Source organism: Aplidium turbinatum, chromosome 10 (genome assembly GCF_918807975.1).
Source record: "Aplidium turbinatum chromosome 10, kaAplTurb1.1, whole genome shotgun sequence".
Lineage (NCBI taxonomy): Eukaryota > Metazoa > Chordata > Ascidiacea > Aplousobranchia > Polyclinidae > Aplidium > Aplidium turbinatum.
This window is the reverse complement of record NC_137481.1, coordinates 21,359,005-21,381,800: the sequence shown is the minus strand read 5'-3', so window position 1 is coordinate 21,381,800 and position 22,796 is coordinate 21,359,005. Positions and strand designations below refer to the sequence as shown.

Genomic DNA, 22,796 nt, shown 5'->3' with positions numbered 1-22,796 from the left:
ACTTGCAGGATTGTGCTCAGCCAGGCAGCAAAATCCATTATTTTTGATTGATTTAACGTCTGCGTTGAATCAATGCATAAATGACGGGTTTTTCTGTGTTGGGCAGCACTTGGTTTCTCGTCCATACATTCTCATGCCACTGAGCAATACCATGTTTTTTGCATTCTGGAGTGGAAGATATTAACTCATGTTTGGAGTCAGTTGAACCGTAAAATCGCGCGTCAGTGGCAGGTTAGCTCATCAAAAAGTATTGTGACTTGTTTTTGGATAGCAGTATTTAAAAAAAAAACTTAAATCTTCTCCCAAACACACAATAGAAACTTTAATTCGCTGTTATCAGCTTAAACTTTTAAAGCTTTGGTAGAGAGTTTGCTTTGTTGAATCATAGACAAACAAAACAAAGTAACTTCAGCGGGTTTGTTTTATTACAAAGAAATATAACAATTAAAACATATCAACTCAAACGTTTTTGACTCGTACGTGTGTCCTCGTCAGCAATTACAGTACAGAACTTAAGCAGTGAATCGAAAAATGAAATTAACGATACATTCAATTTAAAAGTAAAGAATTATGACTTCACATTAACTTATTCCCCGCACTACAGTTTTTTGTTTCCGCATTTAGCAAACACTTTCAATTCTCTTCTCTTATGCCTTCATTAAATATTAGGAGATGTACTAAGCATCACTGTTTGTCTCAGCTAAAGAAAATCTTTGCAAGCCGTCGCGGCTGAGTTGCTTAAGCAGTGTCCACGAAGCGTTCAAATTTACTGCAAGAATTTCAATCTTCTTGCAACACAATGGCAATAGAAAAGCTTTGTGTCTGGGTCTGCAAGATTTTCATACATTCTTGCTTGCTACGCGCAGACGCTGTTTATTTGCATAAGGCACCGTCCTTGAAGTGACTTGCAGGCTAATGCTAGTGTATAAGATTCTATTTACCAAGTTAGAATTAGACCTCAGATCTCTGTGGACACAGTGTGAAGTATAGCTACTGATTACAGCCTTTACAGGAACAACTATATGTTAGGCAAAGGTAGCCAGCGAATCGTCTTTTGAGCTGTTGCATACGGTAGGTACCGGCACAGCAGCCTAGGTTATGGTTGGTTGGTTTTAAATCTTTATCCTCGGACTGACAAAGCCTTGATAGGTTATTTCTGGTAGTTTCGCATACTTGTAGAGGCTCTTGACACAGGGCCGGTTGCAGAGATTGGCAGAGTGAAATTTTCCTATTGCTGAAGTGTTGTTGCCGTGGGAATTATTCCATTCATTAGGTGCCGCTGAATAGAGAGCAGTCCTGAAATGCGTTGCTCAAGCGCACATCCTGAGAGTCGAATCAGCGCCGTGTGATTTTGAGATGGGCGCGTAATTACTGAGCTAACGGGGCGTATATATAGTAAGTGTCAGTATTTTTGTGGGCATGAGAAAAGTATATCCTCGCGTTCGCCTGTTTTAACATCATGTGGAAGATTGATTTGCTGAAACCGATCGGTTACCAGCCCAACAGTTCCTTACCATGCAAAGTTAGCTGTAAGAATAATGACGTCAATGGCTTGAACCGACCGATGACAGAGTGGTAAATGGAAGAATGCCGTAGGCAAAAGTATCACCACAATCCATCAACTTCAATTGTTTTAGATGAAGATCGAAAATTGGTTTCGTTGCATTAGTTTAAACTTTGACAAAATAGGCTTAAAACATTGTTAAAATGTCTGAAGGTCAGTCAGACAGCTTTTAAACCATCGCCAAAAATTGCAAGTTAGCCCACATGCTCCAAATAAGTTTGCTTACCTTGCCTATTGCTAGAAATTTTCGTGTAGACATTCTGGCTTAAAATTATTTTTTCAGATTGCTCGACTGATAAATTATTGCAAGAAACGTTCTTTCAGTCAACAGTGACATAAATGTGATAATTTTGCTAATGCCATGGTTGAGAATTTGAATGGAACTTGGAAGTTGAGCGGCGGTGACAGTCCAAGCGAATATCTTCGAGCCGTAGGTAGGCTAACACTTTACAAAACAAATTATCTCTTCATATGCACTTGTCAAAAATTGTTTCTGTTTATACTCACAAACTGCCCGTCAGCAATTTAGTATTTTTGTGTGGATTTCCTGTACGAAGACGTTAAATCAACACAAAAAAACGGTTTATTGATTGGCTCGCTGAGGATGGTTTACATCACCATACAAAACGTGTTCGAAAAACGTTTGTTTTTTTAGGCTGTGGTCTATTTCTACGAACCATAGCTAGCCATGCCAGTCCTACTGTCGAGATCGACGTTCAAGAAAATTGCGTCTGCATACAAACCAGTGTAGCTGTAAAGTCATTTGAAACTAGTGGAAACTACGACGAAGAATTTGATGAAGCACCTCCTGACCACAAGAAATGTCGGGTACGAGTAGCCATGGCCACCTGGAGATGTGGCCTGATTTGTCACATTTTGCAGATTTTGATTACAGCTACTGCTAGTGCTTGACTGACATTTTTTGAGATGTTTTTACTTTTTGCGGTTTCCTAATGTCCTAATGACAAAAAACTTTTTTGTTGCCTTGGGGAAGCAGTAGCAAATGAGAAAAAGTAAGTTGAAAAACGCAAAATCAGACTGTTATTGAAAATTAACAGTCTGACTAAAATCTACAAAATCAAAATTTCTTTGTTTTTCAACATGTGAGGATGTTAAAACCAATTGTGTCATCTGGGGAAAAGAATAAAGAAAGCGTAAAAATGTAATTTTTAGAAAAATTTATTTAAACGTTTGCTCAAAGTTAGAAAAACTTGGAAATTTCTGCAAAATGTGACAAATCAGGCCGTATCTTTAGATGGCCATGGAGTAGCCTATATCTAATAGCTCCACTCATCCAATTCAAATGTCTAATGGAAGTAAACTGAGCTAAAATAAAAAGTAAAAATTCAGAGTGTTCCAAAAGTCGTGGACAAGTTTTGCCATTGAGTATATCGAAAACTACCGCCCCGATAGCTCAGTTGGTTGCGCGTGACTTCGTGAACGAAGAAGCTTCAAGACCAAGCGGCGCTGGTTCGAGTCGTGGGGTGTGCGCTTGAGCAACACATTCTAAGGACTGCTATCCATTTAGCGGCACCTAATGGATAGAATAATTCCCAGGCAATCACACTTCAACAATCAGAAACTTCGCTCTGTCAATCTCGGTAACCGGCCCTGCGTCAAGAGCCTCTACAAGTATGCGAAACTACCAGGAATAACCTATCAAGGCTTTGTCAGTTCGAGGATAAAGATTCAAAACCAAACAAACCAACTAAAAACGCATGTGATGTATTCTATACGCTTGTAATTACAATTTTTTTATGAAATGTTCAATGTTTACACTGTTGGTTACACTGCACACATCCATCTGAATAATTCAATTCTCGTGAGGAATCGCCCCCGAAAATTTTTACTTTGCCCACAAAAAAAAGTTTTTACTAACTTATTACAACATTTTAGTGATATTGTATTAGGCACATTTTGAATGACGTATTCATCGACTTCCTTTTCGATGAGCACGTTTTGGTAAAGAAATAGCCTACTGCCTACATGTCTGAGAGTGAGAGGAAAGAATCATGGCAAAATGCAACGACATCTCTTGAATAAAAGTGGATCCAATTGTTCCAAACTTTTATCAACAAAAACATAACTATTCCAAACTTTCAAAAACTTGTCGAGTTTGTGTTGGTTTGCTTGGGACATCAACACCAGTTGAGCAATTTTTTTCAATTATGAACAATATGTGGACTGATGACAGAGGCCAAAATGCTAGAACAGTATGTCAAAGCTCGCCTCACTTGCAAAATTAATGTTGATTTGACATGCAGTGAATTTTATAAAAAAATAAAATCGAACTCTGTACTTTTTAAAAAGGTGCTTAACACTGAAAAATATTATTAGGCCTGGTTCATTTAGGCTACTCATAAATATTATTAAGTTAGTTTGTTTTCGTTGGTGAAATAGGCCTACATATGTTGGTAATTTGCCCATATTAATTAATTAGTTGCATTAAATTCTTTTGTATTAGGCCTACATTAAGTTCATTTGCAGTTTTTAATATGCGTCCCGGATTTGCATTTCTAAAAAATGGCAAGCCAATTAGCCAAGCCTTGCTAAAACACTTTCGGAGAAACGCCAATCTCATCCATCGCATTAAATGTTTGAAAGGATGGTTGCAAGTGTGAACAGATAGTTTTTTGTGTTTTATCTTTTCAATTGCGTACACTTTATGATACATTATTTTAAGAAGTACGACATGCGTGCAAATAAATCAAAAGGATAGCAACTGAAAAAACGTTTGAGAATCCATGGTTGGTTGGTTTTGAATCCTTATCTTCGGGCTGACAAAGCCTTAAATAGGTTATTCCTGGTAGTTTCGCATAGCCTACTTCTACTTGTAAAAGCTCTTGACACAGGGCCGGTTACAGAGATTGACAGAGCAAAGTTTTCCTATTGTTGAAGTGTTTTTGCTGGGGAATTATTCTAACCACTCGGTGCCGCTGAATGGAGAGCAGTTCTGAAGTGCGTTGCTCAAGCGCACACCTCAAGAGTCGAACCAGCGCATTTGAGCCGGGCGCTTGACCACTGAGCTAACGGGGCGGACTCCTGATCCGAATCCCTGATCTATAGATGCCTATTATCATTCGTTTTGACCATGTTAGTTGCCGGTATTCTTTTTAGACTTTATTTTATGTCGCTGGAGAAGTCTTGATGCAAGAACAAAGATGGGACAACCACAAAGTCGTCATTAAACGCCATGTCAATACACAGGACGAAATGATAATGGTGAGCCAGCAGTAGTTAATACATCAAGTAGTAGCCTAGTCTGGTTGATCAGTTTCGAAAAACTTAGGTAAAAAAATAGCAATCGTTTGCATTTTTAGTGTTACAAAGAATTTAGGTTATTGTTAGTTGGCCTCCAGTAAGATTGCCCATATTTAAACCTCCAAAACAAAACAAAAATATAAGACACAAGAAAATTCAGTATAGGCCTACACCAAAAGCAAGGGCATAAAAGTAACCGAAAAGCAATTGTCGAAGATAGTCAATATTCCAAAAATATAAGACACTCGAAAATAGACAAAGGCAGCAAAGACAATTCTACTTACCCAATCACCATAGAAATTCAATCAAATTAGATTCGTTTTATTATAAAGGTAACAAAGTGAAAAATATATTTGAAAAAATTAGCATTGTAGAATTTTTTTTTCTCACTTGAGATGAAAATTGTTATTCATTGTGGAAAGCCATGTTCGTGAAAACAAATGTTTAAATTTTCTTCGTTTGAACCTCCTCATCACCTACGAAAAGCCAATTCCTCGCCTCATGCTATAGCATTTTCAAAGAGACAAAAAAATGATCAGAATCCGGTGATCCAGGAAAAAAGTCTAGGCTCGCTTTCTGGCAATCAGACTTGTCAAAAGCAAAAGATTATATCACTATCAATTTTCCTTTTAGGAAATTCAGATCGGATCTGTTAAATGCCGCCGTATTTTCAGCCGAACCAACTCTCCACCTAAAGCTTTCGTGAAATGAAGACATAGGACACTGCTTAAACGAAGATGAAGAAGAACACTATCGTCTGAATGTGTTGCTAAAAGTATCAATGCAATGGAGGATCTGAGCGTTTTTGTTAACCTAAATCAGTTTATTTTTTATCCTAATGGAATGCATAATCCATGTACGCATTGTTTGTATGGCCGGTGTAGGCTAACATGTTTTCGTAAACATCTTGTCTTGGTTTAGTTTGATTTTTGAATCTTGCTGCTGAATTATGTTGCTGCCAATCAGCTTAGGTCCAAGTTTAGAAATTGCTCTACCGAAGTTAAAAATGTAATGTACCAATCATATTGTATGCCAATGTATGGTTCTCAGGTATGGTGTAATTATAAAACTTCTACTTTAAATTGCATACGAGTTGCTTACAACGAATCATACAGAATTATTCGCAATTTGTCGAGATACGATAATGTTAGAGCAGGGGTTCCCAACCTTTTTGTTGTTCGTACCCCTTTGTCAGGTCAGAGCATTCTTCGTACCCCAAAAAAATTCTGATTGAATTTTTCAGGTATATATTGTTAAATTAAATTGCTTTATAGCTCAACTAAACGTTAAACCGATATTTCACGCAAACATGCAAAAATTACCAAAAGAAATTAAATGTCAGAACTTATTTTGTTTGTCACTTGTTGGTGCTTCATTGATAAAATTCACTCAAACGACCGTTCGATTTTACTCAAGGCAACACGTAAATCATCTTCCAGTTGCAGACGATTCCTGTACTTTTCTTGATATACATCATGGTCGAAAAGCCACTTTCACAATAATAAGTTGTTGAGAAGAGAATTAACACTGTCATGGCTTCCATAGCAAGACTTGGGAAGGTTTAAAATCTTCAAACTTTGATTTGTCAAATAGCAGTTTATTTTGGCAGCTTTTCATTTTGATGATGTTCTCCTTTAAATTATCCTCATCCGACATTTTTGTTAAATCAAAAAGAAATGGATTTATAATCCAATGCTGGAAATAATTCAATTCACCAGCAAAAAAGTAGCCATTGAAAGAATCAACCAGCATCTTTAAATGGGAAATAATTTTATTTTTGCCATTTGGCAGCAAAGGGTTATCAGCAATTTGATCAAGTCAAGGAAAATTAGCAAGGTTTTCATTTTGAGCAGCAGCAAGTAAAAAGACACATTGTTATGAGACAATGAGGCTATACTTAGCCAACTAAATAACAACAATTATTTGTAGATAATTATTTTTTTCAAAGTAAAGACCGTGATGGCATAATATAATTTACAATTCCAAAATAAAACTGTAGGCCTACTGTGAAATCTGTTTGAAAAGCTACTCTGTGGCCCAAGGATCTTCGTACCCCTTGATGTTTAATCTCGTACCCCCGATTGAAAACCTCTGCGCTAGAGTGGTGTCAGGTACAGAACGACGTTTTAACTTTTGATGCTGTATTTAGAAAATAATGCGATGCATTTGTAGAACGCGGCAAAAGATCTATTAATCCTCTTTTGCGCAATGTTATGTCTTCTGATTACTAGTTCAATTCTACTTTTTATATTCACTACAACAGTATTTTGTATGTTGTTTGATGTAGCAGCATTGTGATTTGTGTTAGTCTGATATTTTGTGTGATGACTGTTAAAAATTTGAATTATATTAACTTTGTGTCTGATGCAAATAAATGAATAAAAAATAGGCCTACTGCATGAGGACCAGAAATAAAACTCTGCGCGATAAGATACTGGAGAATGCAAAAGCTTAGTTTTCGTTTTTACTCGGATAGACCATGTTGCCAAATTAAGTCTCAAAATGACAGTTGAACTTTTTGTATATTCAGAGGATAGATTTAGAAGAGGTAATCTTCATACTTCCGTGGTAAAAAAAAATAGAAGTTACAAGTCACTCCCAGATCGATGCTTGGACAAAGCAGGACGTCTTGATGCTTGAGTCCACATACTTGGAACTCATGTTGCCAATCTCCTCGTTGTGAGTCCCTGTAATTCGCGTTTTGAACCGGATGACAACAACCAGAGACCGCAACTCACAGGGCACCCGGTACGGTAAAACGATAAACCCTCGCCCCCTGTGTCCTACGAGAGAAATTCATCCTCCTGAGCAAGTGCAGGCAGCTCCACCTGTCGTAAGGGTCGGAGTAACACTGTTGCAGTTGAACGTGGAAGGCCTTACCAAAGACAAATGCAACATCTTGTAAGACCTAGTACAATGTAGCCTAACAGCAATCCTCTTACAAGAAACCCTCACCATGGAAGTATCGAAGTTAAAGATCAATGGATAGCATATAGCCCAGGGGCGCCGGAACGATTTTTGACTGGGGGGGCAAGATTACGAAAAAAGGGCACTTTTGTTTACTAAAAGGCCAATTTTTTTTCAAGTTTTAAGATAAGATATAGCGACAATGCTAATCTATCAGCTCACTATGTATTGAGTAGGCCTAATGATAACCTACAAGTGTCCGGTATATAAAGAAGGGCATCATGCTATGTTATAATGATGCAACCTACTGTCAAGCCTTAAAGCAGCCTGTGGCCATGGTCGCTAAGTAGTGCTTGAATGACCATCGGAGTTACCTCCTCAATCGGCCAAGTTTAGCCGCCGGTCTCTTCTAGCCAATTATTTAATTTCGCAATAAAATGATCGTGGATTAACTGTCGAAAATATATAGTACCGTATCAAAGAGTGACGCAAAATTAGGTCAGCGCGTCATAATCGCCACTGTTGCATTGTGCGGGAATATTTGTTATTGATGGAATATATCCATCTGCGATCACCAGCGCTGTAAGTCTTGTTTGTAATTCCCGACGTTTATTTTAACAAAATCTTAATCCGAAGTGCTAATTTACATCTGCTGGCAATATTGTCGCTTTTATGTCGATTCGATGTTGTCGGACATTGAATCGTTGTTAAAAAGGAGAACTAGGTTAGTTGACATCCGAGGGGAAAACATTTTTTGATCATATTTTCCAAAAATTATGCTTCTTTTAGTAATGTCCTTCACATCATTGAAATACTTATTTTATTACCTTGCCGTCATCGTCAACACATGTTGACGATGACGTTGTTTTTCGTAGCTAAACAGAATTCTAGGGGAGTGGCAAACTTCTTTAAAATCAGCCACATTGGAGACACTCGTGCGAGTGTCCTTAGATGGTCCCGCAGTACTGGATTACAATCCCGATTAAGCAGTTATTGCGTGGTGCAACGATTCTATTGTAGGACGTCGCCCAGGCCCAGACTTCAACAACGCCAAGTGATCATTTTAGCATTGTTGCAAGTTTAATTCTATTTACTTATGCTATCATTATTTTGTATTTTGGCCTCCAAGCACGCAGATTTGGCCGCCGAGAAGGAGCTCCCGGTATGCCACGATGGCTGCCGAAAAAAAAACGAGTTTTAAAGCTTGTGGCCTACTGTGTTGCAAAATTTTGTGCCGTATATATTATTTTGAGGCAAAAATGAAAGATTATAAGTTAATTAGGCTAAAAGCGAATAGCAGAAATTGTTATATTGCAAAATGTGCAGTAGCTTACATGACTTTAAAAGGGCACCATTGCCCCCCTGCCCCTCCATCTGCAGAAAAATTGAGGGCAGGGGGAGCATCCGCCCCCCCTGCCCCCCCGCTTCCGGCGCCCCTGATATAGCCTACCCTGACGCTTGCACCAATAATAACATTCATGGAATAGCCACATATGTGAGGAACCCTGACAAGTGAAAACCGATTGCTTCATCTAACTCTGACTGAGAAGTTGAAAGGACAGCCATTGAAATCGAAGGATCAACATGTATACTGTAAATCATCAAATACACGTCTGCAAGCTAACTCCATGTATGCCGGAGACTTCAATTCTCACAGCACAACCTGGAGCTACCGCCATTTAAACGAGTTCAGACAAACTGCTTCAAACAAAATGCATACAAAAAGGGGCCATGTATAGTTTCAAATTTAATGTACTTTATTTGTTTAAAGTCTAAAAAAACAAACTGTGGTCTGATGAAAAGTAATGAAGCGGGACCAGTTTGTAAACGCCATCATAAAAGGCCACTTGTTTTTTTGAACGAAAAAAGTTTATTTAAAGATAAAATAAAAAGAAGGTATTTTACTGCGCCAAGGTTCAAATAAAACTAAACAGTCATCGTTGACCATTAACGTCGTTCCACACTGCTGCATTTTATGCTGTATATTTATAAATTATAATAAGTGATGTGATCTACAGGCAGTAGCCTATGAATCTATGCAAGTTTTTATCTCAATTTTGCTTGCGAATGATTAGTCGGATTGTCTGTGATTTTGTCGTTTAGTGGAAACATTTGTTTTATTTGATTAAATTACCAATCCGAGATGGTTCAAAACGTTTGTTTAAAAGTAGATGACTTACGGTACGTAAAACGTCATTATAAGCAGTAGCATTGACGGAGGTCCAGGGGGTACTTTTGTACCCGATATGATTTTAGGGGCTCGTAACCTTTCCAGGGAGCTCGGAAGTTTCAAGAAACCGCCGCGCATTCTTCGGGCGTAATGTGTTTTGATTTGGGGCCCGAGGATTTGAATTGATACAAGGACCAAATCAACCTCTTAACGGCCTTGATTGTGGGTAAGATGATTTGTTCATTTCTGCACCCATAATTATTTAGGCTATGTTAACTAGATGTTTAATAGACAACAACGATATGTCCAATTTAGAAACTAGTTCAGTTCAGCAGACCGTAGCCTTAAAAAGAGCCGTAGGTATTTCTCTCTAGAGTGGCGTACTGTTCATACATGAGAGAAATGAAAAGCTATACTCGAAGGGGCGCCACTCCGTAATCGCCAGGGTTCCTTTAAGTGTCTTACCAAACATACAAAGCCACATGCTTTTGAGCGGTTTGGAACCAGCGGCCTTTCGAACGTCGAACCATGTCTTTCACCACTCGGCTATGCAGCCGAGACCATAGACCACATTTTGGAGACCCACAGCTTGAAATAACACTTAGTTCATCCGATCTACAGAGACTACACTGAGTACACTGGTGTAAGGAGGTCTGGTCATTCGAACAAATAGCTATAAAAACTATATTTTAGCGAATTTGTGTCACTGCTGTATATTTGATAATGTTTTGGCTATGGTTTAGAAACAAAGCAATCCTCTACATAGGCGTAGCCAGGGGGAGCGAAAGGGGCCATGGCCCCCCCCCCCAAATTTTCCAACTTTGGATTCCGAAGTTGAGCTCTTTGTTGAAAATGTAATAAAATTTGTCGAAATTTATAACGTTTTCCAAGACATCTGGTTAATAACATCCCCCAGGACTTGTTTTAGACACACAGATAGACACCAATAAATTTTGCAAATCGTAAATCGCGCAAAATTTACGCGATTTACGTTTCTTTGAACTAATTTGTGGAAGCAATTTTAGAATGGTTTACTCTGTTGGGTTTTTATGTACTGTAGTTATTGAGTTTTTGTGTAGCTGAGTTTTTGGTGTTCTCTAATTTTAGCCGCAGTTTTTGCCGTTCGTGTGTAAGAGCTACCTTTAATAAGTTAATAGCTGTTTATCTGCTAATAAACTTCATACAAATATTACCTTAAGTGTTTCCAGAAAGCGCTACAATCCATTATTTGAGTGTAAATTTTCAAAAATGTTCCGGGGGAGCATGCTCCCGGACTCCCCTAGAAAACGCGTGCCTTCGGCACGCTCTAACCCCCCACCACTTTCATTGTTTCCCTTGCTCAACCCACCAGGATACGCCACTGCACATCAACTGGCGATGGCTTAAATCAAACACTTTGTTACTCTCTTCAATTCATCAAATATTTGCCCCCCCCCCAATTTTTTTTCTGGCTACGCCACTGATCCTCTATCTAATCTATCTAATCCAGTGGTTCCCAACCTTTTTGTCTTGGTGACCCCCTTTAAAAAAATTCGTAGATACCGCGACCCCCACTTAGGCTATTAACTTTCCTAAATGCAAGTATACTATTAACAAATAATACAACAAAATGCAGCACTAAAAATGTTTTTCTTGCATTTATTGACAAATCAATGCGATGGTTGACCTTGTAGGTCTGCAGCTAACCGTGAAATTCGAGGTTGCGTGCTAGACAGAGCCAGTCTCATGTCGTCTTCCACATTCATTCTATTTCTTTCCTTCGTTTTCATATGCAGAAGAGCTGAAAAACCACTCTCACTTAGATACGTCGTAGCGAAAAGCAGTAATACTTGAAAAGCCAGCTTAGAAATCTGTGGGTATGAGTCATACATTTCACACCAAAATTGAGAGAGTGATTTTGTATTGCTGGTTCGCAATTGCTAATTGCTCACTTAAATTAAACAACTAGCATTCCAGTCCCAGTTGAAAATCTCTATCATTACAATTTCAAAAACACAAAGCTATTGCACTGATGTGATGTTCAAGTTCTCTCTTTCTCCTACACTACAAATAAATACTTAAATAGACCACAAACTACTAGCACTAGGGCTAATCTCGTTGCTAGGATCTCATTGCGGTGTGTTTACATCACCCGCAACCGCTTCATTTCGGTTGAAACTACCGACATGAAATCCAAACCGCCACGAATCTCATTTCGGTCATCGCATGCAAACAGACTACGAGTCTGGCAGACTAACCGAAACGGAAAATTTTCATTTCGGGCGCAATGAAACGTCATGTAAACGTAGCCTGGCACATACTACTAGCGGACCGGTACCTCGTCCTACTTACATTCACTTTTGTTGTTGCATTAGCAACAGCTTCGCGACCCCCTATAAAATGCTCTGCGACCCCCAGGTTGGGAACCACTGATCTAATCATTCATCGTTGATCTGTAATAACTGTTAATCTGCAGCTTAGGAATGAAACTAAATCCTAGAATCGATATAAAATTTTCATTTCTAACCTTAAAACTAAAACAAATTATGTAAAGTAAAAAATTCATAATTGCAGGCTTCCAGTGAATATGCTTTATCATGACTCGCACCTTTTGTTGCCGCCAGTGGTTTTGCCATAAAATATCTTGTGGTATAGTTTCTGTGAGCTCATCAGATAACGTTCATACAACGTAAAAGTTTGAAGCTTCAAATGCTGACAAATCAGAGTTATCGATTAACCAAGATCACCGCCTTGTTCTTTGGGTAACAAAGCAAAGATGTTCCTAGGAAACGTGGTCGATGCTTTCCACAATTGCAGCTAAGCTAACCGCCGTACAGCAGTAGTCCTGTGAGATCAAACATAGCTTTCTGTAAAATTTAGTTTAGGTCATAACTGAGTTCATTGAAACTGCACCAGTGGATTTCATTTGTATTCTTGATATTATAAATTGAGTTTTACATTTTGTACCAACTTTTATGTAGTTAAGCCAGCTTGAAGATTTAAAGTTAAAAGTTTTAAAAATGAAATTGTGGATTAGAAAATTTATGCCTATGTCAATATGCAAAACTCCTGGCAGAAGCTGATGGGGCGGCGGCGGCATATCAATGTTGCCAGGTATTTTTCAAATTTGTAGTTTAAAATTGTTATTCTATAAGTTAGCTCATAAGCTGGTTGATGCTCATTATCTACTAAAGTTCAAAACCAGTAAAAAAAACAGTAGCCTATTGCATTGAGAAATTGTTGAAAACATTTTGGATTAACATTATACGGGGCTAATTTAGCTCAAAAGCAGGTTGATGCTCATCACCTACTAAAGCTAGCCCCGTACAACGTTAACCCAAAATGTTTTCAACAATTTCTCAATGCAATAGGCTACTGATTTTTTTTTCGCCAGTCGAGTATAGCACGAATTAATCGAATTAGCACGAATTAATCGAACACCATTATTTTGTTCATTAGGCCTAAGCAGCACTAATTTCAACTAGATCTGAGTCTCAAATGGATTGAACTTAATCTGAAAAGGTAAATTTCGAATACGGACATTTACTGTAGCCTAGTTGTACTGTACATGGCAGCAGGGTAGACTAACAGCTAGAGCAGGGTTAGAATTTCTCATATCACCAACGTAGTCATTTTTTTTTCGATATTTGTAAGTCGGGAGCAGAAAGTGCTCGCAACCACCCAGAAATTTGGCGAAAAGCAGTTTTAAATGCTTTGGTTTTAAAGGCATACTAAATGAAATTTTCAAACGGGAATTAAGCATTAAAATGCGTAAACTGAACATTCAAGAATACATTTCAAAAAAAATTACCGAAAAAATGTTGTTTTCAATGGCGCTGGCAAGGCCCAAAGTCCAATGTTTCATTTATTTTCATTTTTTTCAAAATGACCAAAAAGTGCAAACACAGCTCGAGAATACGTCACAAAAGACAGCAATAACAAAAGCCACGTTACAACATCTGATGTTTTAACATCAGATCTGAGGTTTTGAGCAAACTGTCTGATGTTTTGACGTTGAAATCTGATGTTTTGATGTACATACATACATAGCCTACAGTTAAATCGCCGGCAGTAACAACTGTTGCGTGATTAGCTGATTGCTCGTCTTTTATTACGTAGACTGTACAGTCGCACGCTTCGCTGCTCAGGCCCATTTTGGTTTTGAAAGCTCTGACAAAAGTACGCGCGGAATGCTGATCAGACCGCAATGGGGCAAAATTTTATTGAAAATCGTTTTATGGTAGCATGTTAAACACAAAGAATGTGGAAAATCGCCAAGTCGGGTTTTTATTTTAGTACCCCTTTAAATCCTTCTTACTTCAGCTACGTTAGAAATCGTTTTATCAGATTTAAACTTTTTGTGTAATTGCTGCTATGTTTCACATACATTACAACTATTGTGACCACAGAACGAAAACTGATGTGGGTTCGACTATATCAGTAGACTATTCATTTTTAGTATGGTATCGGCAATGTTTGTCCGCTGCAAAAGAGCTCGGTATCTTCATTTCAAGTTTTTGAGTTGATGTGGCGTTGTGATAAGGGCTGTTCGAAGCAAATTTCAAAAAAATGTTTCAAATTTTTTGTTTCGTGTCTTTACTTTTTTTTTAATTTGGCACGAAACGCATTTCCAAATTTTGTTTAGGTTGAACAGTTTTCAGCACAAAAATATCCACATTATTTTGTCTCGACAAAAGTGTCTTTGGCTTGATTTTGTTTAGAATTACAGACTTAATCTACAGTATTTACAAAAAATTCAATTTTTTAACAAAAAATCGTGTTCCATAGCTCGAGTTGTTACAAGCAGGGCCGGATTTAGCTGATAGGGGGCCCGGAGCACTTTTAGATCGGAGGCCCCCGTCCGAAAAGCCACCTCTGTCTACAGTAGCATTAATCCAGCACTGCACTGCACGGCAATTTGCAGAAACTTCAAATGCTCAAAGAAATAAAAAAAACAAAATCACATTTTTTTCCACGTCGGGGGGCCCTTCAGGGGCACCTGCACCCTCTGCTCCCCCTAAATCCGAGCCTGGTTACAAGAGTAGTTTGCGAAAGCTTATTATCATTTATTGGCTTACGTCATTTGAGTATCAAGTTCGCTTTAACTCTGTTTTACATGGCTGTTGAATTATTTTGATTACGATGGTAACTAGAGATCTGTGTAGGCTGTTCCTTGCTTTATCAATAGGCTTGCTGTACAAAGCGCTCTTGTCAAAGTCATACTGCTTGATTTAAGAAAGATTGATTTGGATTGGAATAAAAACGCACCAGTCTAAGATCTAATTCTTAAGGCTTTCACTGTTAAGGCTTTCAGTGTTGACTTACAACTTTGGAGAGGATTTTGCGTGGTTTTAATGTTTTATTGGTCATGCTAAAAATAAGCGATCATTGATTTTCGCAGATTTAGTATAAGACTTGATAGTTAGTCATATTCAAAATTTCAAATATATCATGTCTCAGCTAAATGGAGTGTGGAAATACAAAAGCTCAGAAAACTTCGATGACTATATGAAAGCTCTTGGTAAGTCGGATATTGTTCTTTCTGATATTGCAGAACTGGAAACGGGATTTATCATGTCAGCCAGAAGCTTGATGTAAAAACTTGTATAAAACTCAAAAGTACTTTTTCTAGATGCATCCAGTAGGCGCAGACAAATTGTCAAAAACATGTTGCATTTAATGGATTAACCATTAAAAATCACTTGAAAACGTTATAGCTCTATTGAAAAGGAAAATAATAAATAACGAAACTTAACACGCAATCTAAAGCAGAAAACAATTCACCTAAGAAAAAACTAGAAAAAACACAAATAACGTTAGAGTGATTAAGTAGGTTGAATAAACATACAATGTCAAGCGTTAGCGCTTTGTATGCCTTTTCACAAAAAGCAACAAATTATCGGGTAGCCTAACCTTTTAAAGGAATGATATATTTTTGTTTCCAAAATCACTTGTCTTTATCTAGTAATTCCACACTACTCACTAGCTGGGTCTACCCAAAGCAAGAAACATGGCCTTGCCACGTTTGTCTATGAGAGCTTGAACTGAACGGTTGCAAACTCCTCCGCCAATGAGGAAATAGAATGGGCTTGCGTGAGCATTGAAAATTACAACATCGTCAATGTATACAAGCCACCATCCTCACGCCTGAACCCACCATCTATTCTACATCTCCTTGTCTATTCTATACCCGCACTTATCCATGCTGGAGACTTTAACTGCCAGCACATCGACTGGGGTTACAAGTACATCAACAGCGACAGAGAATGCCTGGTTGCTTGGGCTGCGAACAACAACCTCGCCCTCCTTTACAACCCAAAAGATCCTGCCAGCTTCTGGTCCAGACGCTGGAGAACGGACGCAAACCCTGACCCGGCCTTTGCAATTATGGACAAAGACTGCTCTCTTCCTGACAGACGTGTGCTGGAGAAGTTCCCGCGTTGCCAACATCGACCTTCGCTTATCACTGCCTTTAAGCTTGTCTCTCCCATCCCAAGTGCCGCAGTGAAGCGATGGAACTTTAGAAAGGCCAATTGGAATCGCTGCAGCCTCATAAATAATCAAACTGTGGCGGAAGTACCATCACCTTCTACCGCCAACGTGGATGAGGCGACCAAGACTTCTGCCGTGCCATCAAATCCGCAGCTAAACAAGCTATCTCTCGCGGTCGCCGAAAGAACTACACGCCGTGCTGAGATTCAGAGTGCGAAACTTTATACCGCTCTTATGTTCGTGCATCACCAGATGCCGCCTGTATCTCAGCCGCAACAAGACTGCTCGATCGGCTGGACTCACGGAGGCTAGAGCGATGGAAAGACACCGTCAACACTATCGACGTTACACACTCTAGCCGGATAGCATGGAGTACTAAACATGGAGTAGGCCTACTGTACGTGAAATTGCCAACATTTTTTATTTTTACATTCTAACGTAGTTCATTCATGAAACCTTGACGTTTAACAAAAGAGACCATGGCTGTACGTTGTCATAGAGTGCCAACACGTAACAAAGCTATAATGGATTGTGCAGTCTAGTGAGTCTACCTCCAGTTAGTCGACAATCCAGACTTTTTAAGTAAATAATACCTGTGCCAAAGCACACAAAATCTTGAGTAAAGTGGTCAGAGTCCATTTCAGCCTGATCGATTTCTCTGAACACCGGCATAACGACGTTGCCGAAGGTTTTACGAAAAAATACAGTTTTGTCATGCTCTAATGATTGCGTATACCTTTGTATGTATTCGCAATGAAAGATATGATAAAATAAGACCATAAATCAAACTCTGTAGACTAGGCAGAATGCATTTTGTGCTTGCAAGCATGGAAGTAGTTAGCATTTGCTGTGATAATAATTAACTTTGTTAAATACAAACATTAGAATGTGCAACGTTGCAACCCAGTTAACAACATCCGTCATTTTAACGTTGATTCAAAGGCATTTGGGTATAAAGCGATTTTGTATTCAACGTTTGCAAACAAAATGTGCCATGCGCTATCGCAAGTAAGTTAATTGATTAACCAGCTAACTTAAGGTGATCGATTAAGACGACCAATGATTTTTCACGCAATATTACGCAACAACTGTGATTAAGACTTTGAAACGGATTATACTGTATTGCGAAATTGTTAATGTAGAACAGATTTGTTGCTTTGTATCCAACCCTCAATACGAGAAAAGAACATAATAATGATGATAAAAACATAATATTTGTTTAGTAATGAATTATTCGCTTGCCCTTTTAGGTAGCATTTGGTAACAGCAACACTTTTGTACCTTCATTATTGGTAGGTTTACTACATTATGGCAAAATAAACATAAAGTGCGAAATTTGGTAAGAAATATTTTGGGGTAGATCTGGATTCATGATGTGTAATAAATTTTAATAACCTCATAACAAAAACTAGCTATGTTGCTATAGATATTTTTGGGTTTTAGGTGTCAACTTTGCCACAAGGAAAATGGGAAACATGGCAAAACCCACAGTTACCATCGAAATCAACGGAAATTCATTCTTACTGAAAAGCGCCAGTACTTTCCGAAACTTGGAAACGAAATGCAACATCAACGAAGAATGGGATGAAGAGACCGCTGATGGACGAAAATGCAAAGTAAAGATGAAATTACACATGACTGTAGATATCTTACGCTGCATCGCAGAGTGGTTAGACTGGCTTAAAAATTTTTTTTAGCTTGTCTCATTGTTTTCCATTTCAAAAGATGTGTAGGCCTATAGGTTGCCTGAAATAAGCAAAATGCCTTTTCACCACTAGTAGCGCTAAGTGATGCTTTTTAATCTTCTTATACCTCTCAAAATAATAGATTTTAGGGCCCTGTAAACTTACCAAGGGGCTCGAAAACTTGAAGACGCCACGTTTTCTGTAAATTGAGTGCATTTTTCCTAGAAATGTTTTGAGGGCTCGTAAATCTCAGTAGTACCGGACTTGGCTTGGATTCGACTCTCGATGAACTCTGGTATTGCAGAAATCTTTTTCTTGCTTCTACTAAAACTATCAGAGATAAATGTTCCATGCATTGACGTAGCTACGAGAACATTCTATCCTGCTTCACCCAAGTCCTAAGACAATGCTTTGACGTTCATGCAATAGCAGGACTAGTAATAGGCTAGTATTCGTTACAAAGGCTAATAACTCTACATGTACCTCAAAAATCGGTTTCTTTTCCTGTCATCTGTCTGACAACAACATAAGCTGTATGTCAACAAAAGCTCACTTTTCTACACGAAAAATGACAACGGATGATAAAACTAGCGTTTGGAATCATTGATGAGTATTTCTAAAAAAAAAAACTTTTTACTAAAAGCTAATTGCTCAATTTTGAAAAAAGGATTTTTATATTTTTGTTAGCTGAAACAACGGATATATCCATTGCGTTGATTGTTTGTAACCTGTTCTCACACCAGTCAGCCACGGGTGTGCTTGGAGGGCAATCGCCCCCCCCCCAATTTTATCTTACTTCCAAAAACATGTTTTTATACTAATAAGCTAGAACGTTTTAATACCATTGCAATTCATATTGAATGACGGTTGCCTCCCTAAAACTTTCTTTTTAGCTGCGTCACTGGCCAAAGCATTGTCGGCTTGTTGCCAAGTAAATGATCACCGCATATATTTAGACCATGCTGAGCTGGGATGGAGACAAGTTGATTCATGTTCAAAAGTGGGACGGCAAAGAGACGAAAATCATTCGATACGTTGACAGCAACGGAAATCTTATAATGGTAAATTTGCAACTCACTTTGTGATTTTTTTGTCCTTCTTAACTATTTATTATACACCGTCCACATCTATAGTTCACTTTAGGGTAGATAAATGCTAGACTTAGCGATCGAAAAAAGAACTAACCCAGTCAGCAAATCAGTCCTTTTTACATTGATTCAACGTCTTTAGACGGTAAGGAAACGTCTTTAGACGTTGAATCAATGTAAAAAAGGACTGATTTGCTGACTTGGAAGTCATGAACGATGGCTATGAGTGTGTGCGCTGAAGAATCTAACTTCAATGTCAACCTTTAGCGGCACTTAGTGGATAGAATTTACAAATAATGTCTAGATTAGAACAATTAGAAATATCACTCCGTCGATTTCCCTGACTGAACCTAAGTGAAGAATTCAGAGTTTCAACAAGTATGTGAAGCTTCCAAGAATAGTCTTCCAAAGAGACTTTCTCAATCTGGGAAATAATGGTTGTAAAAATTAATCAACATAATTTCCACTTTAAAATAAGAGCGGCTCTGGCATTAATGTAGTTGTTTTTCATCTGAAAATGCTTTTTGAACGTTAATATGCGTTTTAAAAATTAAAACATCAAATAAAAATGCTTCTACTTTTGTGAGTTAATGTATTAGAAAAACATCATCAAAACGAGGTTGAAGTTACGGTTTGTTGCTGATTCGATGTATGCAGAGTATGGGTGAGTCCACAGCAGCCAGAGTAAATTATTAATCTTTTTCATCAAAATAAAGATTTTTGTTGTTAGTAGCCTGCAGTACAAAAAGTACATTAAATATAAAACTATTACTTGTTTTTTGTTTTTTTACTTTACAGGAATGCACAATGGGCGACGTGAAATCCAAAAGAGTATATGAGAAGGCTTAAGAGACATCAATTCTTTTTCGTGTTGGGCTTGTCAGTAATTATATTAAACGCCACAAGAGTTTAGGCAGAAATAAGTAATTAGTAGAAACAAATGCAAGAATGTGTTGAATTTTTTACCAACAAACAGCTGGTTTACTGTTAGTGAACGTGTGGTTGTAGCCTAACATTTGCAGACCAACAAATGACAGCTGTAAACCAATGTTGAAAAGAATTCAAAATAGACTGACACCATATCCAATTGAAAATCATACATTCCTCTGGTGCAAAAAAGCTAAACCGGTAAAAGATGTTCTAAGCGAGTAACCTTATTTTTTCCATCGTTTTCTCACAGGTAGCCTACTATACCTACTGACTTTTTCATTCGGTTGTTTCAAGTAATAACAACTAGTCTAATCTGCTTGAGCAATCACTGCTTAGCTTAAATTGGTCAGTTTTGTCTGATTTGGTTCACTTATGAAGTTGTCTATTAACAAAACGTTAGAATAAAAGCATGCTATACCAGAATGTTTTGGTAGCTCAGCTTAGTTATCAGCAGAAAAACATAAAGAATATACTTGTCACGTTTGGTAAACACTACAATCTCATTCAACCATACGCAATGTTGAAGTATTGTATTAATTTTTTGTAAGTTTACGTTGCAATTTAGAAAGCAATTATAGTAAACAAAACCAATCATTTCTACTGTAGACTATTTAAAATACTGTACATGAAATAATAATTGATGAATAGATGTGCTAAGAATTATAAAAGCTTTAATGCTAAAGATTTTTTATCGACAACAATCTTGTTTTTCTCATAACGTTGTTTTAGTATACTGGTCACTGCTTTGTCCAACAGTGGTTCATATTTAATGGTCAATAGTAACGCGTCAGTGGTAAGTAGTACTACCTGAAATAGTTACATTGTTTTACGCCAATTTCCATTCTTCAACGAGCGTGCTAATAAATGTATTTGATCTGAAAGTATTTTGTGTGCAAGTCTATTTGAGACAATTTCATTCCAGTCTTAAAATCAGAATAGGCCTACAGTAGCTAATTGATTGATTGAATCTTTATTCTCGGACTGGGAAAGCTTCTTGCAGAACTTAATCCTGGCAGTTTCGCATACTTGTAGAGGCTTTAAATCACTGACGCAGGCCCAGTCACCGAGATTGACAGAGTGAAGTTTCCGATTGTTGAAGTCTTGTTGCCGGGGAACTATTCCTTCCATTAGATGCCGCTGAATGGAGAGCAGTCCTTAACGTGCGTTGCTCAAGCGCACACCCCGAGAGTCGAACCAGCGCCGCTTGATCTTGAAGCTTCAGTGAGTTCTTCAACAAACAAGTAGGTGCTGTGTGGAGTGGCCAAGTGAAATAGTAGAACCAAATTTTAAATGTACGAACACCATTGCAGAGTACTGAAATAATGAGTCAGTCGTTCGTCCTTGCTAATTCGTAGGCTACTTTTTGCTGGTTCGGCTCTTTCGGTGAGCGCTTGAGCAACGTGTTTCAAGGACAGCTCGCCCTTCAGCGGCACCTATAATTGGATGGAAAATTCACAGACGACACTTCAACAACAAATGGAAACTACGTTCTGTCGATCTTGGTAACCGGGCTTGCGTGAATAGTTCAAAGCCCCTACAAGTAGTTTATGCTATGCAACACTGTCAGGAATAACTTATCAGAGGCTTTCTAAGACCTGGGATAAAGATTCAAACCAACAACAACCACTAATGCTAAGAAGATTATTATTTTCAAGAGTTTACAAAAGCGTTTAAGACCGGTTCACCACCACGTGGATTGTGTCAAAAGCAATGAAGGGTAAGCGCTGGCCAGTTCACAGTAGATTTCACACAAAGCGGCAGGTTATGTTGTTTCGTGCAACAAGCGGAAAAGTAGTAATGGAACAACCTCCGGCTCTGGCCACTTTTTTCACTTCCGGCCCGAAGCCCGAAAATAAAAAGTAAAATTTGAAAAAAAATGCAATTGGGCCTGTTTTGAATTTACGGTATTAAATTGTGTTAATGGGGTGAAACTGAAAACGGATTGTTACGTAGTCCACAATAGCCAGTAAGTGTCATCTTCGTCATCATATTATGTCGGGTAAACATTTTGACTTTTAGATAACAGCACGGCTTGGTTGTTCCATTCTGTTGATTTTGATACATTGGTTACACACAGAAAGCAATACACAATAATTAATGGTACGACAGCAGGTTTGCGCAGCCTAACCTGTGATGTTTCATCTGCAAGCCAACAAATTAGCTGTAAAACTTTTCAACCATTTTTTATTTTTGATTTCGAACATTTACAACATCTGAGCACAACATTTGTGCTGCTGTTCCTTTGCTTTAAACAATCCGTGGTAGCACTTTAATGACGATAGTCATAATATCCCAGTTGTAACTTTTAACAACGCATAAATGCATGCAGTGCCGGTCTTTGGGGTGTGCAAACCGTGCGATCGCACAGGGCCCGCAAATTCGGGGGCCCCGCAATTTACTCAGAAAATGCAGTAATTTTTGTCATTTCCAATGGAAAAATTCAACAAAAGAATTAGAAACAAGAAAACATAGCGACTCAACGGGTGCAACCTATTTAGTCCTCTGAATATTTCGTACCCTGAAAAGATCGAGAGAAAAAACAACAGAGCCGAAGTCGCTGATCGGAGTTGTCGCAAACATTTCAAAATTTCTCTCGATCTTTTCAGGGTACGAAATAGGTTGAAATTCGATTTTGTTGACAGCGGACAGCACCATTTTACAGTAATTTTCATACCCAAATTTTTGTTGAACATGCTCTCAGAATGCCCCAAATTCAAATT

General features: G+C 38.2%; 2 protein-coding genes across 5 annotated transcripts; both read left to right on the top strand.

Moving 5' to 3' along the window:
- The first annotated feature begins 1,878 nt into the window (after positions 1–1,878).
- On the top strand, positions 1,879–10,104 carry LOC145778677 (myelin P2 protein-like). 4 transcript variants are annotated; one of them, XR_014290454.1, is made up of 5 exons: positions 1,879–1,998; positions 2,220–2,392; positions 4,682–4,786; positions 5,459–6,936; positions 9,989–10,104. XR_014290454.1 is itself a non-coding variant. In XM_082590221.1 (4 exons), the coding sequence occupies exons 1-4, from the start codon at positions 1,926–1,928 to the stop codon at positions 5,534–5,536; spliced, it is 429 nt and encodes a 142-aa protein (XP_082446347.1). In that variant the 5' UTR covers positions 1,879–1,925; the 3' UTR covers positions 5,537–7,215. The 4 variants fall into 4 exon arrangements, 1 of the variants encoding a protein (XP_082446347.1); XR_014290452.1 differs by having other exon boundaries at positions 10,008–10,094; XR_014290453.1 differs by having other exon boundaries at positions 9,959–10,049.
- Positions 10,105–15,269: 5,165 nt separating this feature from the next.
- Positions 15,270–20,960, top strand: LOC145777996 (fatty acid-binding protein, adipocyte-like). Its single transcript, XM_082589375.1, has 4 exons — positions 15,270–15,402; positions 17,817–17,989; positions 19,015–19,119; positions 19,945–20,960. The coding sequence occupies exons 1-4, from the start codon at positions 15,333–15,335 to the stop codon at positions 19,993–19,995; spliced, it is 399 nt and encodes a 132-aa protein (XP_082445501.1). The 5' UTR covers positions 15,270–15,332; the 3' UTR covers positions 19,996–20,960.
- Positions 20,961–22,796: the final 1,836 nt, after the last annotated feature.

Bases quoted from the DNA above. Each gene is read 5' to 3' on its own strand.
- LOC145778677 (XM_082590221.1), top strand. From the start codon at position 1,926: ATGGTTGAGAATTTGAATGGAACTTGGAAGTTGAGCGGCGGTGACAGT. The intron at 1,999-2,219 runs GTAGGCTAACAC...TTGTTTTTTTAG, and splicing joins CGAATATCTTCGAGCCGTAG to GCTGTGGTCTATTTCTACGA. The intron at 4,787-5,458 runs GTGAGCCAGCAG...TTTTCCTTTTAG, and splicing joins CACAGGACGAAATGATAATG to GAAATTCAGATCGGATCTGT.
- LOC145777996 (XM_082589375.1), top strand. From the start codon at position 15,333: ATGTCTCAGCTAAATGGAGTGTGGAAATACAAAAGCTCAGAAAACTTC. The intron at 17,990-19,014 runs GTAAAGATGAAA...GCATATATTTAG, and splicing joins CTGATGGACGAAAATGCAAA to ACCATGCTGAGCTGGGATGG. The intron at 19,120-19,944 runs GTAAATTTGCAA...TTTACTTTACAG, and splicing joins GCAACGGAAATCTTATAATG to GAATGCACAATGGGCGACGT.